General features: G+C 41.0%; 1 protein-coding gene across 2 annotated transcripts in view; it reads left to right on the top strand.

Annotated features, from left to right (window-relative positions):
• MYBBP1A (MYB binding protein 1a) overlaps window positions 1-20,803 on the top strand; it is a 1,224,315-nt gene that overhangs the window by 752,152 nt on the left and 451,360 nt on the right. For both annotated transcript variants that reach the window (XM_044054196.1, XM_044054197.1), the window contains one exon: window positions 8,871-9,044. In XM_044054196.1, the coding sequence (XP_043910131.1) occupies window positions 8,871-9,044 (174 nt within the window). The remainder of the gene's footprint in view (window positions 1-8,870; window positions 9,045-20,803) is intronic.

The following is a 20,803-nucleotide window of genomic DNA, read 5'->3' as shown; positions in this document are numbered from 1 at the left end:
CCAGAGTGTTCACGAAGGTTCTGGCTCCAGTGATAGCTTTCTTCAGGCTAAGGCTAAGTGGAATACAGATCTATCCTTATTTGGGACGATTGCCTGATTCTGGCTCAAGGAAAGGACGAACTTCTTCATCATTTACACTATGTGATAGCAGTGCTAAGATGCCTGGGGTATTCTGTGAGCGAAATAAAGTCCAGTCTAGTACCCTCTCAGGACATGTGCTTTCTGGGTTTGAGACTGAATACAGCATCCCAGATGGCCTTTTGACCCCGGACAAACAAAAGAATCTTTCTCTTTACTTCCATCAATTGTCTCATCAGTCCAGGCTGACTGCAAGGACAGTCCTTCAAGCCTTGGGTTCATGGCATCTTGTATTCTGGTGCTTCCCAATGCCAAACTGCATATGAGGAAGCTACAATGGTATCTCAAAATCTATGGACACAGCACTGCCAAGATATGGACACTGTCATTCAGATAATACCTTGCATTCAAAAGGAATTTTTGTGGTGGGCTCAGGAATGTCACCTAAACAAGGGACTCTCTGTGACCCAGCCAGAGGCGAGTCAGATTCTAACGACAGATGCCTCAGACAAAGCTTGGGAGCTCATCTAAATGGAAAGTGGATACAAGACCGTGGCCTGCCAGACTTCTACATCTACATATCAACTTGAAGGAGATGTTAGCAGTCCAATTTGCATTAATAGCTTTCAAGAATTTACTTCTTCCAGGGCAGGTGTTGATTCTAACAGACAACACAACTGTCATGTGGTACATCAACAAGCAAGGGGGAACTCATTCTTATCCTCTATGCAGACAAGCAATGATTTTGTGGGAGACTGCTCTCAGTTTACAGCTACGTCTTCAGGCAAGGTTTCTGCCGGGAGCACAGAACTCCTTAGCAGATGTGTTGAGCAGACAAATTATGGATCCCCACGAGTGGAAATTGGATCCTCATGTATTTCAGAAATTGACAGTGTCATGGGGAACTCCAGACATAGATCTGTTCGCTTCTCCAATAAACTACCAGCTGCCAAAGTTTTGCACAAAAAGGTTTCATCCCACAGCCTGGAAAGTGGATGCTCTTTCATTCAATTGGAACAATCTTCATGTGTATGCCTTTCCACCTCTGCCTCTCCTCCCAAAGGTACTTCTGAAGGTCAGACAGGACAAGCCAAAGATGATTTTAATAGCTCCAGATTGGCCTCGACAGCACTGGTACCCACTACTGAGAAGTCTGTGCAGGAGCCTCCATGGCCTTTACCTTGATTCCACACCTGCTGTCTCAGGAGAACGGTCATTTACTCAATGTCAAACTTCACTCTCTTCACCTGACAGCCTGGCATATTCTGTTCTAAACCCTGGAGGGTCTCAGCTTCCACAGCAAGTTTTGAATGTTATTTTGGAGGCCAGAAGGCCTAGTACAAGGAAAGTTTACGCAGACAAATGGAAGAGATTTTTATTTTGGAGTGCAGCAAAGGCATTTGATGTTTCTAAGCCTAATTTAAGTGTGGCTCTGCAATATCTTACTGAGTTACTGGACAAAGGTTTGTCCTTCTCTTCTATTAAGGTTCATGCTGCTGCAATTTCTGCTCACTATGACTGTGACCCACCATTGTTTTCTCATCCTTTGTTTAAGCAATTCCTTAGAGGGGCGAAGAATATAAGACCCCACGAGAGCTCCTACTCCTGCTTGGGATCTCAATTTTGTGTTGGAGAAACTCACTCTACAACCTTTTGAGCCTGCAGCTACTGCTGAGTTGAAATATTTATCATGGAAGACTGCTTTTTTGTTGGCCATTACCTCTGCGAGAAGGGTTTCTGAATTACAGGCCCTTATGGCAGTTGAGCCTTTCTTAATTTTCCATAAGGATAGGGTATCTTTGCGTACTAATCCTTCCTTTATGCCTAAAGTGGTTTCTAGTGTGGCTTTAAACCAAACTATTCATTTGCCTACTTTTTATGCAAACCCCCAAAATACAGGGGAAAAGATTTTGCACACTTTGGATATACACAGGCAGTTGCGATATTATTTGAGCAGAACTAAAGGGTTCAGGCAGTCTCAGCAGTTATTTGTTTCTTTTGCTTTGGGTTCTCAGGGCAAGCCTGTGTCAAAACAAACTATTTCTAAGTGTATTGGGTTTTGTATTGCTTTCTGTTATTCCCATCATGGTAAGGAGATTCCAGCTGGGATTAGGCCTCATTCCACTAGGGCTACTGCCACTTCTACAGCTTTTTAAGGGGTGGCAACTAAAGATATTTTGGAGGCAGCTACTTGGAGTTCAGTGCATACTTTCTCTAAGCATTATCACCTTCCACTTTACTCTAAATCGAGGGCTGGTTTGCCACTGCAATTTTACAGGGCATTTTGGCAGCTCCTACTGCTTTATAGTTTTGCCATCCTCCCTTATCTCTGCTTTGGGATTCTACCCAAGTGTAAGGACTGCAGCAATGTGAGATGAAGAACATAGTACAGTTTTGTACCTACCATAAATGTAGATGTTCAAGATCCACATTGCTGCAGTCCAATTCCCTCCCTCCTTCCCTCTGTAGTTAGAGGCGGTTGTGTGGTTTGGGTTGTACATATTGTGAATATTGTATATATTGTACATATGGTTAGTACAAGGGTGGTTGGTTGTTTTTTGCTGTCTTTTGGTTTTGACCTTTCTGTTTAGGGTCTTCTGTCATCTGGGGCAAGAAAAGACTGAGGATATGACGTCGGTCATGCGCATTTGTACCCTGACGTCCTGATGTCAGTCTTAAGCGCCTTGACCGACGTCAGCCTAATACTTTGATATTCGGGCCGACAGAGGACAGCGGACTACCCAAGTGTAAGGACTGCAGCAATGTGGATCTTCGAACATCTACATTTATGGTAGGTACAAAACTGTACTTTTCATTCATTTAGTTGTAATATTTACTATTTTCTCCTTTTAATTTTATCATCATAGATAAAACATATGTGCCATTCTGTTTATACTCTCCCTTGGTCAAAATATGTAATGGTATACAACATTAATTTATAAGGAGGCATGCCCATGTTTCTACATAATGCTGTTATTTTTTCTGTTTTCTCTACTCGGAGCATACCTGTCAACTGTACAGGTTTTCACAGAATGTCCAGATTTTTGCCTCATGTTTTTGGGCTGTTTCTCATAAAATTGCGGTTTTCTGGGAAATCGCTGGTAAATCTTTAAGGGCTGAAATCAGAAAATAATGACAGACATTTAAGATTCAGACTTCATACCCTTCAGAAAATTCATGTTAATGCACAACCTTTTATTCTATCAACTTTCTAAGTTTCTAACTGTCCTTGCAGAACTAACAGCGTCTGACCAATTGCACCCATTGCACTTGTCTCTAGAGTGGAAGACAGTACTGCCAACTTCACTGAGGAGTTTCCTTTGCTTCAACCAAACCTGTTGCAGGTTCTTAGGAAGTGTGCTTTGCTGATGGGTGAGGAAGAGTGGCTACATATCAAGCTGTTACAGTTGACAGTAGTGCTTCTTATGCTGCAAGCTCTGAAAAGGGATCAGGGACTAACTACTGTGTTTTATTCAGACGGCCATATCGTAGTGCTGTGTGTGTAAACAGTTAGGGTGACGTATACTCGTACTTTCCATAGGAGGAGGAGATGTGCATCTGTTAGTAGGCTGTAGACCGCATGTTCCTCAAATACTTTCACATCTTCAAGAAAGTAGACCAGCTGATGGAGCCATTCGGCTGCATTTGTAGCCCTTTTCTGGACCTTAAGGTAATGGAGGCCCCTACTGCCTCATTCTCTCTCTCGGACAGTTTTAAAAATGACAGAGCTATATATTCACCAAGCAAAAAAAAAAAAAATGAAACACAGTAACATTTCTTCTGTTATGTTCATTCAGTATGCATATGTATTCTTTGTAACAATTTTTATTCACTCCAGCATTACATAAATTGGCCAGTGCCTTCCATTAAATTTCACTACTCCTTGTGAACATTATTCTGGTGCGTGTTCCTTCCAGTTTATTTCTGAGTAATTTTTCCTTCCCTTTTCCAATACCTCAGTTACAGTTGACTTAGATTTTATAGGTTCATAGGTTGGTACTGGGCTATCTGCCCAAAGGCATACATTAGCCCAGCCACATTGTGTGGTATTCACCACCCCTTTAGTAGTTTCCGAGACCCTTGTACTAGCAGCTAGTATCCTTGGCCCCTATCTAGTAGTCCTGTTGGTGTAATCCCCGGTGTGAACTTTCTGTTACCCATCTACTCATCCAGGTTCCTCTTGAAGAGTGATAGTGAGGGGCTCTGTCTTATGTAGATTGGGGCCCTGTTCCATAGTAAGGGAAGTCTCTGCGAAGGGAATCTATCCCTCCAGCATGTTCTATTCATTAAGAAAATTGTTGTCCTGTATCAACTGCACAACTCGAATGTAATGCACAAGGCACCAAATAACAGGACAGCACGAATCCAAACAATAGTTTCCTTTATTTCTTAACCAAACGAAGATGAACAAGGAGGTTTAGCGCTTTCATCTAGGTAACTAGACTTCCTCAGAACAATCATACTAATGATTCACCCCATTATATACCCAAGAGCCCGCCCTTTTACTTCAATTATTTAATTTCATATGCAAATACACTTCCAATTAAAAATAAATACATATAATACATTTATATCTATCATTTTGTCATTAAAAACACATGCTTAAAAACTGACAATGTGCAATATGACTTACACAAATTGTCATATATTTATGTATTTAAAAATTGAGACAAAACTGTAAATGCTTTTTGCAAGGCAACTTCCTATAGAATATAGTAAATATAAAAAGGATTTTCTTTCCAAAATGTCCTGTATAAAACACGTTTATAACATCTCATCATACAATATTAACATTCCCTATGCAGATATAAAAACTTGTAAGAATTTGTATATAGTTATTAGTATGATTGTTCTGAGGAAGTCTAGTTACCTAGATGAAAGCGCTAAACCTCCATGTTCTATTCATTGTTATGCTGAGGTTTATATCCCTAGAGCGTGTAGCTTGAGTAGATTTGGTTTTGCTAAGATGGAGCATGTTCAACAGTTCTGGGTTGGACATGGCTCTGTACGTTAGACAGAGGTGGTGAGGTGATTTCCATTTTGTGATGATTGCTTTTTTGGCAGCCAGTAGCATTAAACTTAGAAAGGCCTTACTGTGTCTGGGCAATACAGATCCTATATCCTAGCTGAAATGAATCATTTTGTTAGTTGCAATAATTTTTCCCCCAAAGTTTCTGACAAAAGTACTCTATAGGGAATTTTTAAAATCTGCCAACGTGTTACATTATCAAAAAACATGTTCCCAATTAGATTTCTCTTTTTCCATTCCACCTGCATTTTCTGTCCTTGTGAGAAAAAAATTCTCTAAAGTCTGCTTGGGGTATAAAAATACTTACGCAAACACTTCCAAGCAAAAATCCTAAACTCTTCTGGACTTTATGCCATATGGATGTTCTCCCATTGCTCCATTCACTCTTCCCAATCTTTACTAACCTTCTCTGGCTGATTCTTATAGTTATCATGCAATATTTTATCTGCCCTGCTAATTACCCATTATTTTGCCATATTTTCTTTGTAATGAAGCAGCCCCACTCCCACACAAAAAAAAAATCCTGTCTGCCATGCTTGTGAGCTTGGTTCAGCATGTAGTGGTGGAGCTGGTGGTAGGCACATTCTCTCTGCAGCTGTTGGGAAAATTCTTTTATGCGTTTTCATTCCATCTGACTCTGCTCCTTTTAAAAAAAAAATTACAGAAAAAAGCCCACCTTCTTACGCCTTAGTCTTTGAAGAATAGTCACAGGTTCTCAGCCCCTTGCTAGTAGGGGGAATCACATCTCATTGAAAGCCAGTGGAGGCCCCCTTAGATGGAACCCCAGCTGATTTGTCTACCTGCCTCATCATCTCCCAAATGGCTGCTTCACTTGATCTTCTGATTTTGTTGAACCTCCCTTTGGCATTATCAGAAGTGAGTGAAGCTGTTAGGGGGAAGAGGATTTGGATAGAGTGGTGCCCCCCACCCTTATTGCAAAAGTCTGCAGGGGGTTCTTCCCTAACTTAGACACATGGTTGCCTCGGATTCACTTATGCCACAACCATGATGCATGTTTCTGTCATTGTGGTATATTATGACCTTGTAGATGATAGAACCATGGTCTTATACATATCTGGTAGGTAGTTCTTTAAAGGATTACATTAGTAAATAACTCTTCCCTTTCCTGGGAGTAGAACACCATGACTGATAGGCTTGCTTGTCACATTTTTGAACTGTCTGATTTAGCATATGTGGAAAATGTTTATTTTGTCCTTGGATTCCTTTGTTTTCATTTACAGGATCTTAATGTTATAGGCCCTTATATACAAGATAAAGAACCCTGCTTAGTCTATGAAAGGAAATGAGTGTACTTTAGGATTAACCCACATTTCTTGCTGAAAGTGGTTTCAGAACAGTCACTTAATCAGGCCATCCATTTTCCCTTTCTTTACAGGGCATAATTCAGGGGGAGGGCTTTCCGAACCTGTGTTGCGCACCATCAGTTACAATTTAACCATAAGTATGTGCACGAGTTCAGGCAAATCAACCAGTCATATGTCCCTCCTGCTCTGCAGAAAGATGGTCTGGTTGTAGCTGAGAAGTTATTTTCCAGATGGATTGCTGGTTACTTGATTTTTTTCCCTAAAAGAATTAATCACCCTTAGGCAAGTATCATGTAAAGATATTTGTGCTGCATCCACTTGGTCATCACTTATCTTTGTCAAGCACCTCTATTTGTACTGTGATTCCAAGATTTTGGCATTCTTTGAAAATTCAGTGCTTTCACATGTGTTGTTCCGAGTGCCTCTTCCACCCTGAAAAGATTCCTTTGAAGGTCTTGCTTGAGATTCTTCCCAGCAGTGATATACTCCAGGGGATCTTCAAAGTCATTTAACATATGTGTACTCACTGTATGTTTGATCCTGGGGGGAGAAATCCTCTGTAGTGAGTATTTATTCCTCTCTACCCATTCCCATTGCATCTGAACGACTTCTCTGCCTGACTTTAATAGAGAGATTTTCTTGCAAGTCAAGAAACTGTATGATTTTGCCAGGCTTTCATGTTATCTTTATAGGTGTGCTGCTGTGTCATTTGTGGGTGTGACTTAACACAGGGACTGCATTTGTCCTCATGCCTAACGCATGATGCCGCTGTGTAAGCTAAAAGGAGCAGAGTGCAGGAGCTACAAAATGCGAGAAGTTAAGCCTGCAATCTGACTCTTAGAAAGGGAAGTCTCAACACTGAGCACTGCAAGAGGAGCTTCTTGTAGGTCAAGTAGTATGTTGAGCACAGATTTTTTTATGTTTACTAGAAAGAATTCCATATATTATGTTTTACTGAGAGAGGCTTCTCTGTATATTGCTGCCCAGCTTGTAGGTAGGACAGAGGATGATCTATATATGTGTTAACGTATATGGATCTACTTCTAATACTCAAACGGCCATATCATTGACTTTCATTTTCGCGAGATGAAAATCATGAAAATGAAATATCTGAAAGGCAAATATTTTCCAGAGCAAGTAAACACTTCCCCAAACTTCAACAAAACACACACCGGAGTAAATAAATCCCACCTAGGTGGGAAGCTATACCCCCACACCCCCCAGTGTGGGGGCAAACCACCCCCACTAACTATATATTACCAACTCTGGGATCGAACTACAGTGTAGAAAAGGTATGTTGGGCAAGTGTTTACTTGCCCTGGGAAAATTTTGCCATTCGGGTATTTCGTTTTTGCAATTTTTGTCTTGCAAAAATGAAATTTGATGATATGGCCAATCGAGTATTAGAAGAGGATCTATATATATATATATATATGTGTGTGTGTGTATGTATATCTATTTTATATATATATATATATATATATATATATATAGATATTTTAATTTATTTTTTTGTGTTGACCACTAGTCGCAGGCTTAGATACTTTTCATATGTATTGGTGGGCAAATTAGGATAGAATATTTGACAAACAGGCAGAGATGAACTTCAGTGGTGGTAGCGTTAGAGTGCCTACTTGTGGATTATACCTTATAACTAATGAATTACTGATGTTATGACAATGAAATGTACTGTTCTAACAGGAGCCTCACAAAACTGCACTTCCCTTATGTGAGCTGCAATATGCTATATTTTGCCATCAGTAACCAGAATTAAATAAATGAAAAGTGATGGGATATTTTTTGCTCTTGAAGTTCTCTAAAACAACTTTGTTCCACCACACACACACACACACACACACACACACACACACACACACACACACACACACACACAAAGCTCACCCCTTAGGCACTGTTAGAATCCTAGATGTGAAGGATAATTTTAATCTTGGGACTCAAACCCACAATCTGTAGCATATTGTGCTGGTGTCACTACCACTGGGCCAACAAGAGTTTCTGAACAGATAAGTATTGGGTTTTCCCTTTAAAGCCTTCTTTCAGCTAGAATAACCCAGCATAGTGATTAAGGTCAAACTGCAAAAGCATGCATACAAGTACAGATAAAGCCGTCTGCTTGGGCACTGTTAGAATCTCCTAGGTGGGCACAAATGTCCTAGGAAGGTAGCCGTCTTTGTTCTGCAAGTGTTCAGCTTTGTTCCTTAATTTGGTCCTCTGCTTCCCGTTCTCTTAATTAGCCACCCACTGAAAAGCCATCAAAAGCCATCACTGAAAAGGTGACCATCTAATCTTGCTGTACTGAAAAGACTTGTATTTGTAAATAGGCTGATTATTTGATTTGTTATGATGTTGATAAAGATTCACACTTAAATAACTGATTTAACTTCAAATTACATTTTACTTGTGCTTCCATCTCAAAGCCCAGAGAAGATGAGGCTAGTGATGAAGAGGACTTAGATGATGAAGCCATGATGTCCCTTGATGAAAACCTTGCAGCCCTATTTGCGGAGCAGAAGAAGCGGGCTCAGGCAAAGAAAGATGAAAAAGACCAGCAGAGAAAGGAGAAGATTTTGGTCAGAGATTTCAAAATTAAGGTATCAGTTTTATTTATTTACTTTGTTTGCCTTTGATTAATGAGAATGTCTGACTTTGCAAAGCCCTTTTTCAACAGCAACCCAAAGAGAAAAGCTGCATATTGCATTCATTTATAAAACAACCAGGACCAAACCAAACAGAAAAAACAACAGCAGCAAGATCCTCTAAATAGCAATTTATTCCAAAGAAAATATCCTCTGACGTCTCGGCCTGAGCCTTCAAGGAGTACAAAGAAACTAAACTCTGATCAAGTATATATACATAAACACTAATTAAATCAATTAATATAATGAATGCTAAAAGCACAATTATTCAATTAACAAGCATTCTCCAGTTAAAATCTTCATTAAGACCTTCAGGACACAATGTTTTAAACTTTAAAATAAAAACTGCATTCATTTGCCTGGCAATTAGCATGTGATAACAGGACTGACTCATGCTAAAATTATGCATATCTGTAGAACATTCAGTATTATTTCACAGTTTATGTATAGTCTCACATTGAAATTTTAGTATTCAGCAGATGAGGTGCATGCAAAGGTTCATGGTTGATAGTTTCATATTTCATCTAAAGAGTTATTCACTTGAGATCTGTCAACCAGTGAACGAGTGTGAGGATTTTATGATATTTACTAGTTTTGTCTGCATAAGGAGGAGATTTAGTAATAGTGTTGGCACAGGATTTAAAATTGCAGAGGAGATGAGATGCATCTGATGTTTGTTGGGAGAGAGTAGAGTTCCATAGTTTATCAATAAATGCATAATATAGACAGTCACTGTTATTTTTTGGTTGCTGAGAATGTAATAAATGTTAGTCCAGTGAACTTGGTTTTCTGTGGAATGATTACCACTTTATTGGGTGGCTGGTGCCAGGGCATCTGTCTGGGATATAGAGAATATTGTGGGCAGTCTTAATGTGATTGTAGGCCAGTAAGTTAAGTATCTCCAGCCATTTAAGGGACTGACGTGGAAGACATTGATGTATTTGGTTAATGTGGATACCTACAAACCTGTCTTATTTATTATAAGATTTCTCCAGTTTGGCTAGCTGAGAAGAATGTAGGGTTAGACAAAACTGGTGAGGCCAGGGTTACCACCTGTCCCTCTTTGCAAGGGGCAGTCCCTGTATGGACAGTTGTGTCCTGTGGGGGGGGGACTAAAAATGGCAAACGACCTGAGATTTTTAGGACAAAAATGTTTCCCACGTTTTCTTTAATAGTTGCATAAAACACTTACTTTGAATCTGAAAAACTTAAATGTTGTATGAAATAGCATAAGCAACACAAATGCAACATGAATATGCTTTTAGTCTGCAGTGGTTGTGGGAATATTTTGTGCTGCAAAATCTCATGTTTCTACAAAAAATGTCTACTTTGGGCATTTGAAAAGTTGGCAGCCTGAAGTGGAGGCATATAGGCTGTAGTCTTACAAGCATGTTCTGATAAAGAAAGGTTTGACTTCATAAAGTAGTCCTAGTTTTTTTTTTTTTAATTGCGTATTGGAAGTGCTGATTGAATCTTAATCTGTTCTCAGTGGCTTTATATTTTACACTCGCTCATTTCTAATATTCTTGACTGATCATTTAAGTTGTAGTAATTGATAATTTGGAGGTGAAATGCCAGTTTAGTTTCCTTTGGATTTACTAGTAATTTAAATTGGGCTAGCCAGCTTTCAGTTTTTGTAAAGGAATGCTGTAGGTTATCTTGGAGCAGCATATTAGATTAGATTTGCTAGGTGAGGATCTGCATGCATTTTATGTTTTAAATATATTAAAGAGTAAAGGTCCCAATATCGAACCTCGTGACACACCTCATGTTTGTTATTGGGGGTTGACAGCTCATCTGCCCAGCATACACACTGTGCTCGGTGGCTAAGATAACTTTTAAACCAATTGATTCTACTGTATATGAAGCTCAGTTCCTTGAAGTGTGGGATGTGAAACTGTATGAAATGCTTTGGATAGGTCTAAAAGTAGGGATGCAAGCATTTCACCTTGATTTCGTCCTTAATGAATGCAGTGTATGAAAGGCAGTAATACTGTTTCTGTGCTGTAGCCTGGCCTAAATCCCATACTAAGGGTGGAAAGTAATTTAGGTCTGCAGTTTGCTAGTTCTAGATTTGCCACCTTTTTATGCAAGGTAGCAACGTAGTATTGTTTCCAGATTTTGGGACTGCAGTTTCTTGAAGAGTGTGATTTCTTGGATTTTTTCGTTATATTGGATATTTCTGTGAAGTCATGTATTAATTCCTTCATGGGTAATTTCATTGGAATCTGTTGTCAGTATCCAGTCAAAAATACTATTTTTTCACACTAAGTATTTTATCTGTCCATGAAGTCTGCAGTAGTAGTGTTAATCCATATGGTGAATTAAAATGAGTATTGTTGGGCAATTTAGTATAGAGATGTATTTATAATTAGCCAGATTATTATGTCCTATGCCACTGATTTGTCTGCAGTAGGAGGTTTGTAGAATGTTGCTATACATATTGTTTTTGTGACTTAAGTCTAATTACTAGGATTTCAACATACCTCTCAACATAGACATCTGGACAAAATGAAAAAATAGTAGGGGTCAGAGGCCCAAAAATGAGGACCGATTTTAAATATTGCTCATATAAACTTAGTAAGTTGCTACTATAAAAGGTGTTGTGTTAGCATATTTTGTCATTTAATATCTTCAAACCTTTATGATTTTCCAGAAAACACAAATTGTATGAGGAAAAGATCAAAAATCTGGGCATTCTGTGAAAACCTGGATAGTTCAGAGGTGTGGATTTCAACATTATTGATGCTTGGTATATATGCTGAATGCATAAAGTAAGGTTAAAAGCTTTGAATATGTAATAGCTACTCCACTACCTTTTAGCTGGTATTATCATTGTAGACAAATGTAATCAGGAGACAGTATTGTTTTGATTGTGTGTGATTTAATCCAGGTTTCCATTACTGCTGTTATGTTGCAAGTATACATAGGTGTTCTGCTATGCACATCTGTTTTATTCTGCATACTATGGACATTTATATGATATAGTTAAACTCTACTGGGGATGCCTCAGAAAGGTGTATTAGGAGTGCTAATGACTTTATTATGTATGGCAGGTCCTAGGTTAGGGTGAATGTCTCCACATGTTAGAAATAATGTGTGTTTACGCTTATGCTGGTGTTTAGGTTTGTGCAGTATGGTCTGGATATTCTGGCTTGTTTAATTCCATATGTTGGTTTTGTTGGGAGATGTTTAAGAATTAACAGGTATATGGTGTTAGAATTGAATATCTGGGAGATTATTGTACTGTTTTAGATAAAATGCTTGTGTGGGAGTGGGAGGGTAATAGTGTAATAAAGTGGGATATGGTAGTTGGTGACTAGACATAGGAGAAAAAGAAAAACATGTAAGACTAAAAGTTTACTTGTATGAAATAATTAGTGTTTGTAGTTAGATTGCTTGCTTTTGCCATCCTAGTGGAGTCGAATGTTGCTTGTTTTTCCATAGTGTATTGGTGCAGGGTGATAGTGGTAAGTGACAGACTGTGTATGCGCTTTGCTAATATTTTTAAATTGTAGCATATTACACCATTATTAATTGTATAAGTATTATTCTGCTGGATGATCTAATGTGAATTTTGTGAAAGGTAGTATTGAAGACGTGTATAGGGTGGGAACCAGACAAGGGACTGAACATTCTAGTGTATTTTTATTAAGGTGTAACCAAGAGACAGGGTTTGATTACTGTAAGTCATTTTGTGGGTAGTGATAGAATTATATAGGTAAAAACTTGTTTTCCTCATAGTAATAACATAGATTTGATAGTAATATGTAATTTGGTATAATGTTTTCCTTCACTGTAACAGAGGTTTGGTAATCATAACAACAGTGCAATATTTTTAGAAATAGCATGCTACATAGCATCCGCAAGTGCAGAAGAGAAATATGCATTGGTTAACAGAACGTGCTTGTGTGGAACAAAACGTATTATACTTCTGAATGTTTGTGTAACAAGTAGCATTAACAATAGAGGCTTATTGAAGTATCCTAAACAGTTGAATGTGCACAGATATTCAAGTGAAAAGGGAAATGGCTAACAGCAGAAAAAGTTAAGACTATCCTATCAATGAAAGAATATTTTGGCCTGCTGAAGAAACTGGTTTTCTTTGGATTGATATAAGGATGCAGACAAAGAAGGCTTTGATACAGGAAAAGAATGATCTGAAGTTGTTTTCATTTGGTCTTCAACCTGTGGGACCCGGATCCGGCGCAGATCAGACTCAGCCGCATACCCCAGCATCAGATCCAAGCTCCTCCCCTACCCATAATGCCCCTGTCTCCCTCCTCCCCTCAGATCCTGTTTGCCGCTCGTGAGAAACAGCATCATGGTTACAACTCCAAGCTTCCTTTAGTGAAAGTTTAGACCTTTTTGGTAAATCTTTTTCCTGTCTTTCTTCCTCCTTAGTGTCCTTACTATCTCTTTTTCCACCCTATCCCTGTGCGCTTCGCGTCAGTTCTTTAAATCATTCAAAAAAAAAACCTCTCTTCTCCTCTTTTCTGCCTTTCCTTTTTCCCTGTTGTGTGTGTGCTTGAGTGAGTGTTCCTCTACTCATGGCTGAACCTCCTAGGGCAGGCTTTAGGAAATGTACAGTGTGTGGCCATAAGCTTCCCCCTTCTGAGGGACACACTCTGTGCATTGTTTGTCTGGGTGTAGAACACCTAGAAACCTCCTGTTTGATCTGTGCAGGTTTCAATCCCTGCGCTTTGTTCGACAGGAGGAACAAGTTGATTCTGAAGGGACTCCTTAGGCTTCTACTTCCTCCCCAGCCACAGCTTCTGGGACTCAACCTCCCACCAAGAAGTCTGGGGATGGGGAAAAGACATGGGCTAAGGAACAGGACAGGCCCAGGAAAAGGTCCCCTGACCGCTCTTCTGTGGTCGAGCCCCTGGCCAAGTCTAGGCTGAATCCGACCCGGGGATCTCCTCAACTCTGGATGTTCTTTGTGTTTCACTGTTGCAGTCATTACATTTGGGTTATCTGCTTGCAGGTAGCCCTCAGTCGGTCTGATTAACAAAGTCTTGGGTCCTGCATCGGTTCCTGTCATTTCTTCCATGACGTCAGGTCATCAGGGGTAGAAAACATGCAGCCAACGCCATTACATCAGTCTTTCTTGCCATGCGGTGCCTGAAGCAGAAGCAGTTTGCAAGTGCTGGTCGGCCGGCTCCTGAAATTTTTGTTTTTGAGTTTCAGAACCGAAGTCTTCAACTATAGCTAAGTACCCCATTGGGGAAACTTTTTTTCTTGCCCCTTACTGATGTCAGTAAAAGTTAATAATTGCATTACTTGTGGAAAGCAAATACCTCATAAAAATTTTCATTCGTACTGTATTCCTTGCCTAGGCCCTGACCACGACGTACCTTGCTGTCGGTTTTGTGCTTTATTTAATCAGCGCACTATCTGTCATTGGTATATTTTCGCCACTAAATATTTCGGTTCTCGGTTTAATTATCCAGAAATGTTGTTGGTTAACCATCTGACTACCGGGATTCCGAAAAAACGCAAAGATAAAGACAGCGACAGGATGCCGAGGTTCAAAACTGCGATGATGCTTCTCCTAAGCCAGTCGCCAGTTCACTGGTACTCAGTGATGTGCTTTTGCAGCCCCTGATACCCGCTACTTCTGATTCGCAGGTCTCTACTGAGACCCATTCAGAGTCCGGTATGCCGCGAGATGCTTCAACTATGGAACCCGCAGATGGCTCTACTTTGGATGGCTCCGGAGCCGCTGTGCAGGCACCGGCTTCTGAGATTGTAGTCAGGCCTATGGACTTGCATATTAAACCAATGCCTCCTTCTTTACTTGGGCCTAAATCTCAATCCATGCCTAAAAAAACGACGCCCAGGCCACATGCTCAGGCCTCTATGCCTAAAAAACAAATGATAAGGATGGCTGAAGATCTAATAACTCTAATCAGGGGTAGCCAACCCCACCCCCCTTCTAAGATGCCTAGGACTGAAGTTGATTATGAATCTTCTGGTCAGGATTCTGTTTCTGATTATTCTGATGATCTGGATTTGCCCTTACCTACTTATGAAGATTCTGATGCAGAGGACTCCATTCCCTCTGCTTCCCCTCCTGAGGATTTTTCTTTTGGGGAAACCTTACATACTCTAAGGGAGCATTTCCACTGGGAAAGCCAGGATTTTTCGGATTCAAAAAAGAGGCTTAGGGATTTCCTTCTCCTACCTCAGCATAGGCCTTTAGCTATTCCTCCTGTGCTAGATATTGTTGATGATGCTTTTTCGGAATCTAGTTTGGCCCCTGATACCCTGTCTCCTGCTCCCAGAAAACCTGACCGATACTACAAGGTCCCTGAGGTCCCACAAATTCCTTTTTAAAAATTCTGTTGCAGATCCAGAGACTATTTTACAGGGGCCCAAGGGCATTAAGGCTTCTACTGTTAGAAGTCCTACCCCTTCTGATAGAGACTCCAGGGTGCTGGATAGATGGGGTAAGAACGTTTACACTTCTGCAACCTTGGCCATTAGGGCTTTAAACTGCCAGTTTCATATGTTAAAGTATCAGCAACATGTTATTGGACTGCTTAAACAGAAAATTATGATTCGTGACTGTGTGGAAAATAAAGAATTACAGAATTCAATGCATTCTGCAAGTTAGAAAACATACTTTGCAATGTGGTTTTTGATTCATTAGAGGCCTCTTGCAGGGCTGCTGTTACTGGGTCTGTGCTCAGAAGGCATGCTTGGCTTAAGGAGCAGTCTTTGCCTGATCATGTTAAAGCTAAATTGTTGAATGCTCCTTTAAGTCAGGACAGCCTGTTTGGCAACAAGGCTGAGGAAGTTCTTAAAAAGATGGAAGATAAAGCTAAATCTATGCAAACTGTGAAAGATTTTTTACAAGTTCAGCCTCCTAGAATTAGTAGGCACTGGCCCTCTAAGAATTGTTCCTTTCCAGCCCTTTCCAAGCCTTCTCAAGCCAAACCCAGAGACAGCAAAAACCCCAGGTTTCAGTCCCAGGGGACACACAGAACTAAGCAGTGAGGGGCCTCCACTCCCAAATCTGGGAATAATAAGACTCCCCCCATGGTAAACTGTCTTTGACTTCCTTTTAAAGTTTCCAAGCACTTATCAACTGACTGCCCCTTTGGGGGGAAAGATTGCTCTTCATGCAAAGAATTGGGAACTCATTACCCAGGACAAATGGGTTTTAAATATAGTGTCCCAGGGATACAGATTTCACTTCCACACGTTGCCAACACCAAGTGGGTGACCAGACCTACCCCCAAATCAGTGGGCAGAGGTCCAAAAACAAATACTTTTTCTCATAAGCATGGGGGCTATTCAGCTGGTACAACAAGAGGAAAAGGGACAAGGTTTCTACTCAAGACTTTTCCTGGTACCCAGAAAAGACAATTCATGGCATCCTACCCTGGACCTGTCTGCTCTAAAAACCTTTTTGGAGATTCCAAAATTCAAGATGCTGACCCTTTTCCAATTACTTCCTATGCTAGGCAAAGATGCCTGGTTGGCAACAATAGATTTAAAAGAAGCATACCTGCACATCCCAATCAGGGAATCTTGCAGAAGATACCTACACTTCAAAGCAGGCTACACGCACTATCAGATGTTCTTCATGTTTCACTGTTGCAGTCATTACATTTGGGTAATCTGCTGGCAGGTTGCTCTCAGTCGGCCTGAATTCCAAAGTCTTGGGTCCTGCGTCGGTTGCTGTCTCCTCTTCCATGACGTCAGGTCGTCAGGGGTATAAAGCATGCAGCTGATGCCATTTTCTTCAGTCTTTCTTGCCAGTTGGCCAACTACTGAAATATTCGAATTTGAGTTTCAGAACCGAAGTCTTCACTAAATTCAAGTACCCTATTGGGGAAACTTTTTTCTTGCTTTTTACCGATGTCAGAAAAACTTAATAATTGTGTTTCTTGTGGGAGGCAAAGACCTCATAAGGATTTCCATTTATAGTGTATTCCTTGCCTAGGCCCTGATCACAATGTGCCTGGCAATCGGTTTTGTGCTAGATTTAACCAATGCACTATTAAGCGTCGGTATATTTTTGCATCAAAGTATTTTGGAAACAGATTTAACTACCCAGAAATGTTGTCGTATAGCAATCCGACTACCGGAGTACATAAAAAAACGCAAAGAAAAGGACAGAGAAAGGCAGTCGAGATCCAAAACCGACAACGAAGCTTCTCCTAAGCTAGTCGCCGGTTCGCCGGTACTCAGTGAGGCGCTTTTGCAGCCTTGGATACCCGCTACCTTTGAGTCGCAGGCCTCTACCAACACACATGTGGAGTCCGGCATGCCGCAAGATACTCAAGGTATTGGACTGACGGATGTATCTCCCTCGGATGGATCCAGAGCCACTGAGCAGGCACCGGCTTCTGAGGGTGTATTCAGACCTCAACATTTGTATATCAAACCGACGACAGCTGCAAAACCAAAGTCAAAAGCAACTTCTAAAACTAAAAAACTGACACATGAGCCATGTGCACAGTCCTCTATGCCTAAGTAACAGATGATCAAAATGGCCGAAGACCTTATTACCTTGATCAGGGGTACCCATCCCCCTCCTGATAAGAGGCCTAGGCAAGACACTGTTTATGAATCTTCAGATCAGGTTTCTATTTCTTCTGACTCCTCTTCTGATCAGGAATTATCTATACTTCCCTATGAGGATTCTGATGCTGAGGAGTCTATTCCAATCTGCATCTCCTCCTGAGGATTATTCATTTGGAGAAACCTTGCATACCTTGAGGGAGCATTTTCACTGGGAGAGTCAAGACTTCTCAGAATAAAAAAAAAAAAAGGCTCAGGGATTTCCTCCTCCTCCCTCAGCACAGGTCTTTAGCCATTCCCCCTGTTTTAAACATTGTGGATGATGTATTTTTGGAGTCAAGCTTGTCCCCTGACTCCTTACCTCCAGCTCCCAGTAAGCCTTACAAATATTACAGGGTCCCTGACTCTCATAAACTTTTTATTTAGAAACCCGGCTGCTGATCCTGAAACTATTTCACAGGGTCCAAAGGGAGTTAAGGCCTCAACAGCAAAAAATCCAACCCCCTCTGACAGAGATTCAAGGGCACTGGACAGATGGGGAAAAAAGGTTTATACATCTGCAGCCTTGGCAATCAGGGCCTTAGACTGTCAATTTCATATGCTTAAGTACCAACAACATGTTATGGAATTGCTGAAACAGAAAATGATGTTGATTTCAGAATGTGAAGAAAATAACGAATTGCAGGAATTATTGCATGCAGCTGAACAAGTTGGAAAGCATACTTTGCAATGTGGTTTTGATTCCTTAGAGGCCTCCTGCAGGGCCGCAGTTACTGGATCTGTGATTAGGAGGCATGCCTGGTTAAAGGAACAAAATTTACCTGATCATGTTAGAGCTAAATTGCTAGATGCACCTTTACAGCATGATTCTCTGTTTGGTATTAAGGCAGAAGAGGTTTTAAAGAAAATGGAAGACAAAGGCTAAGCCTATGTAAACTGTTAAAGACTTCTTACAAGTGCAGCCACCAAGATTCAGTAGACACTGGCCTACCAAAAATTGGTCCTTTCCTGTGTCAGACAGAGCTCAAAGGGGCAAATCCAGGCGCAAGATTCATACAGGTCAAAGCAATGGGGTGCTTCCACCTCCAAATCTGGAGGAGATAAAGCGCAAACCTACAGAAAGCAATCCCAATGACTTCCCTCTGCCTTCACCAAGCACTTATCTTTTGGCAGCACCCATAGGGGGAAGATTAGCACTTTTTGCTCAAAATTATCAGATAACCCAGGACAAGTGGGTACTAAACATCATATCACAGGGATACAGATTCCATTTCCTCACACTGCCAGTGGCAAATGGCTGGTCAGATCTGCCAAAAAAATCAATGGGCAGAGGCACAGAAATAGGTTGTCTCTCATGAATATGGGGGCCATTCAGACAGTACCAGAACAGGAAAAAGGACAAGGTTTTTACTCAAGACTGTTCTTGGTACCCAGAAAGGACAAAGCCTGGCGGCCAATACTGGATTTATCAATTTTGAACACATACCTGGACATTCCAAAATTCATAATGTTGACTTTGCAGCAGCTTCTGCCCATGCTGGGCAAGAATCCTTGGCTGGTGACTTTAGACCTAAAAGAGGCATACCTGCATTCCCCAATAAAACAGTCGTGCAGACGATACCTCACATTCAAGGCTGGCTTAATGCATTACCAGTTCTCTGCTCTGCCCTTTGTAAAGACACTGGGCGCAGTAGATAAGCCAAAGTGCCTGGCACCAGTAATTGCATTTTGCAGACAAAGAAGTATACAAATATATCCTTACTTGGACGACTGTCTCATTCAAGCAGAGAACAAGGACATTCTTCTTCGACACCTGGCGTTTGTGAAAAGGCTTCTAACATGCCTAGGGTACACAGTAAACGAAAAGAAATCACAACTGGTACCCTCTCAAAAGATAACATTCCTGGGTCAAGCTTGAATACCACTGCCCAGATGGCTTACCTCACGCCAGACAAGCAAAGGCAACTGACTGCTTACTTCAAACTGATGGCAACAAAAACCCAGTCTTCTGCAAGACAAATTCTGCAGGCTCTGGGCTTCATGGCATCCTGCATACTACTGATTCCATATGCAAGACTGCATATGAGGAAACTTCACTGATACCTAAAAAGTTTATGGAGTCAATATTCTCACAGTCTGGAAACAAAGATTCCTCTCATTCCCTGCCTGCAACAGGAGTTTCTATGGTGGGCAAAGGCATATCACCAAAACATGGGACGGCCATTCACTCTACTCCCTGCCAGCCAAACCATGACAAAAGACGCATCAGATTATGCCTGGGGTGCCCACATGGCAGGAAGATGCATTCAGGGCATATGGTCACCAAAACAAATGCATCTGCATAGCAAACCAGAAAGGGCATTTTGAACAGCTAGCATCTCTAACAGCCTTCAAGGACTTACTTCATCCAGGACAACTACTGTTAAAGATGGATAACACCACAGTCATGTGGTATATAAACAAGTAAGGGGGCACACACTCATACCCCCTCTGCAGATTAGCCATGGCACTGTGGAACACAGCTTTGACCTACCAAATACATCTTCAAGCTCAATTCCTGCCAGGAAAACAAAACACTCTGGCAGATGATTTAAGCAGAAACCTTATGGACCCTCACGAGTGGAAGCTAAATCCACATGTCTTCAGCACGATAACAGAGAAATGGGGGAGCCCAGACATAGATCTATTTGTCTCTCCTTAAAATTATCGATTGAAAAGATTCTGCACAAGGACTTATCACAGACAAGCATGGAAAGTGGGACGCCCTATCCTTCAGTTGGAAAAACCTATCGGTTTACGCCTTTTCTCCTCTGCCTCTTCTCCCCAAGGTCCTCCTAAAAGTCAGACAAGAGAAACCAAAGATGATAGTAATTGCCCCAGACTGGCCCTGCCAATGCTGGTACCCAATCCTAAGGAACTTGTCTCAATACCCAGCTTGTACCTTGCCTCAAAGACCACAGCTACTGTCCCAGCAAAACAATCAGATCCTGCGCAATCAACTACAAACTCTGAACCTGGCAGCATGGCTGATCATGTAGTCATACAACCAACACCTCTCAGTAAAGCTGTGATGGATGTCATTTTGGATGCCAGAAGGCTTAGTACTAGAAAATCTTATGCTGACAAACGGAATAGATTCTGTGCTTGGAATCAAGCACAAGGAACTGATACAGCAGAAC

Source organism: Protopterus annectens, chromosome 13.part0 (genome assembly GCF_019279795.1).
Source record: "Protopterus annectens isolate FY-2018-M chromosome 13.part0, PAN1.0, whole genome shotgun sequence".
Taxonomy (NCBI): domain Eukaryota; kingdom Metazoa; phylum Chordata; order Ceratodontiformes; family Protopteridae; genus Protopterus; species Protopterus annectens.
The sequence above is the reverse complement of the archived record's forward strand: the minus strand, read 5'-3'. Positions and strand labels throughout refer to the sequence as shown.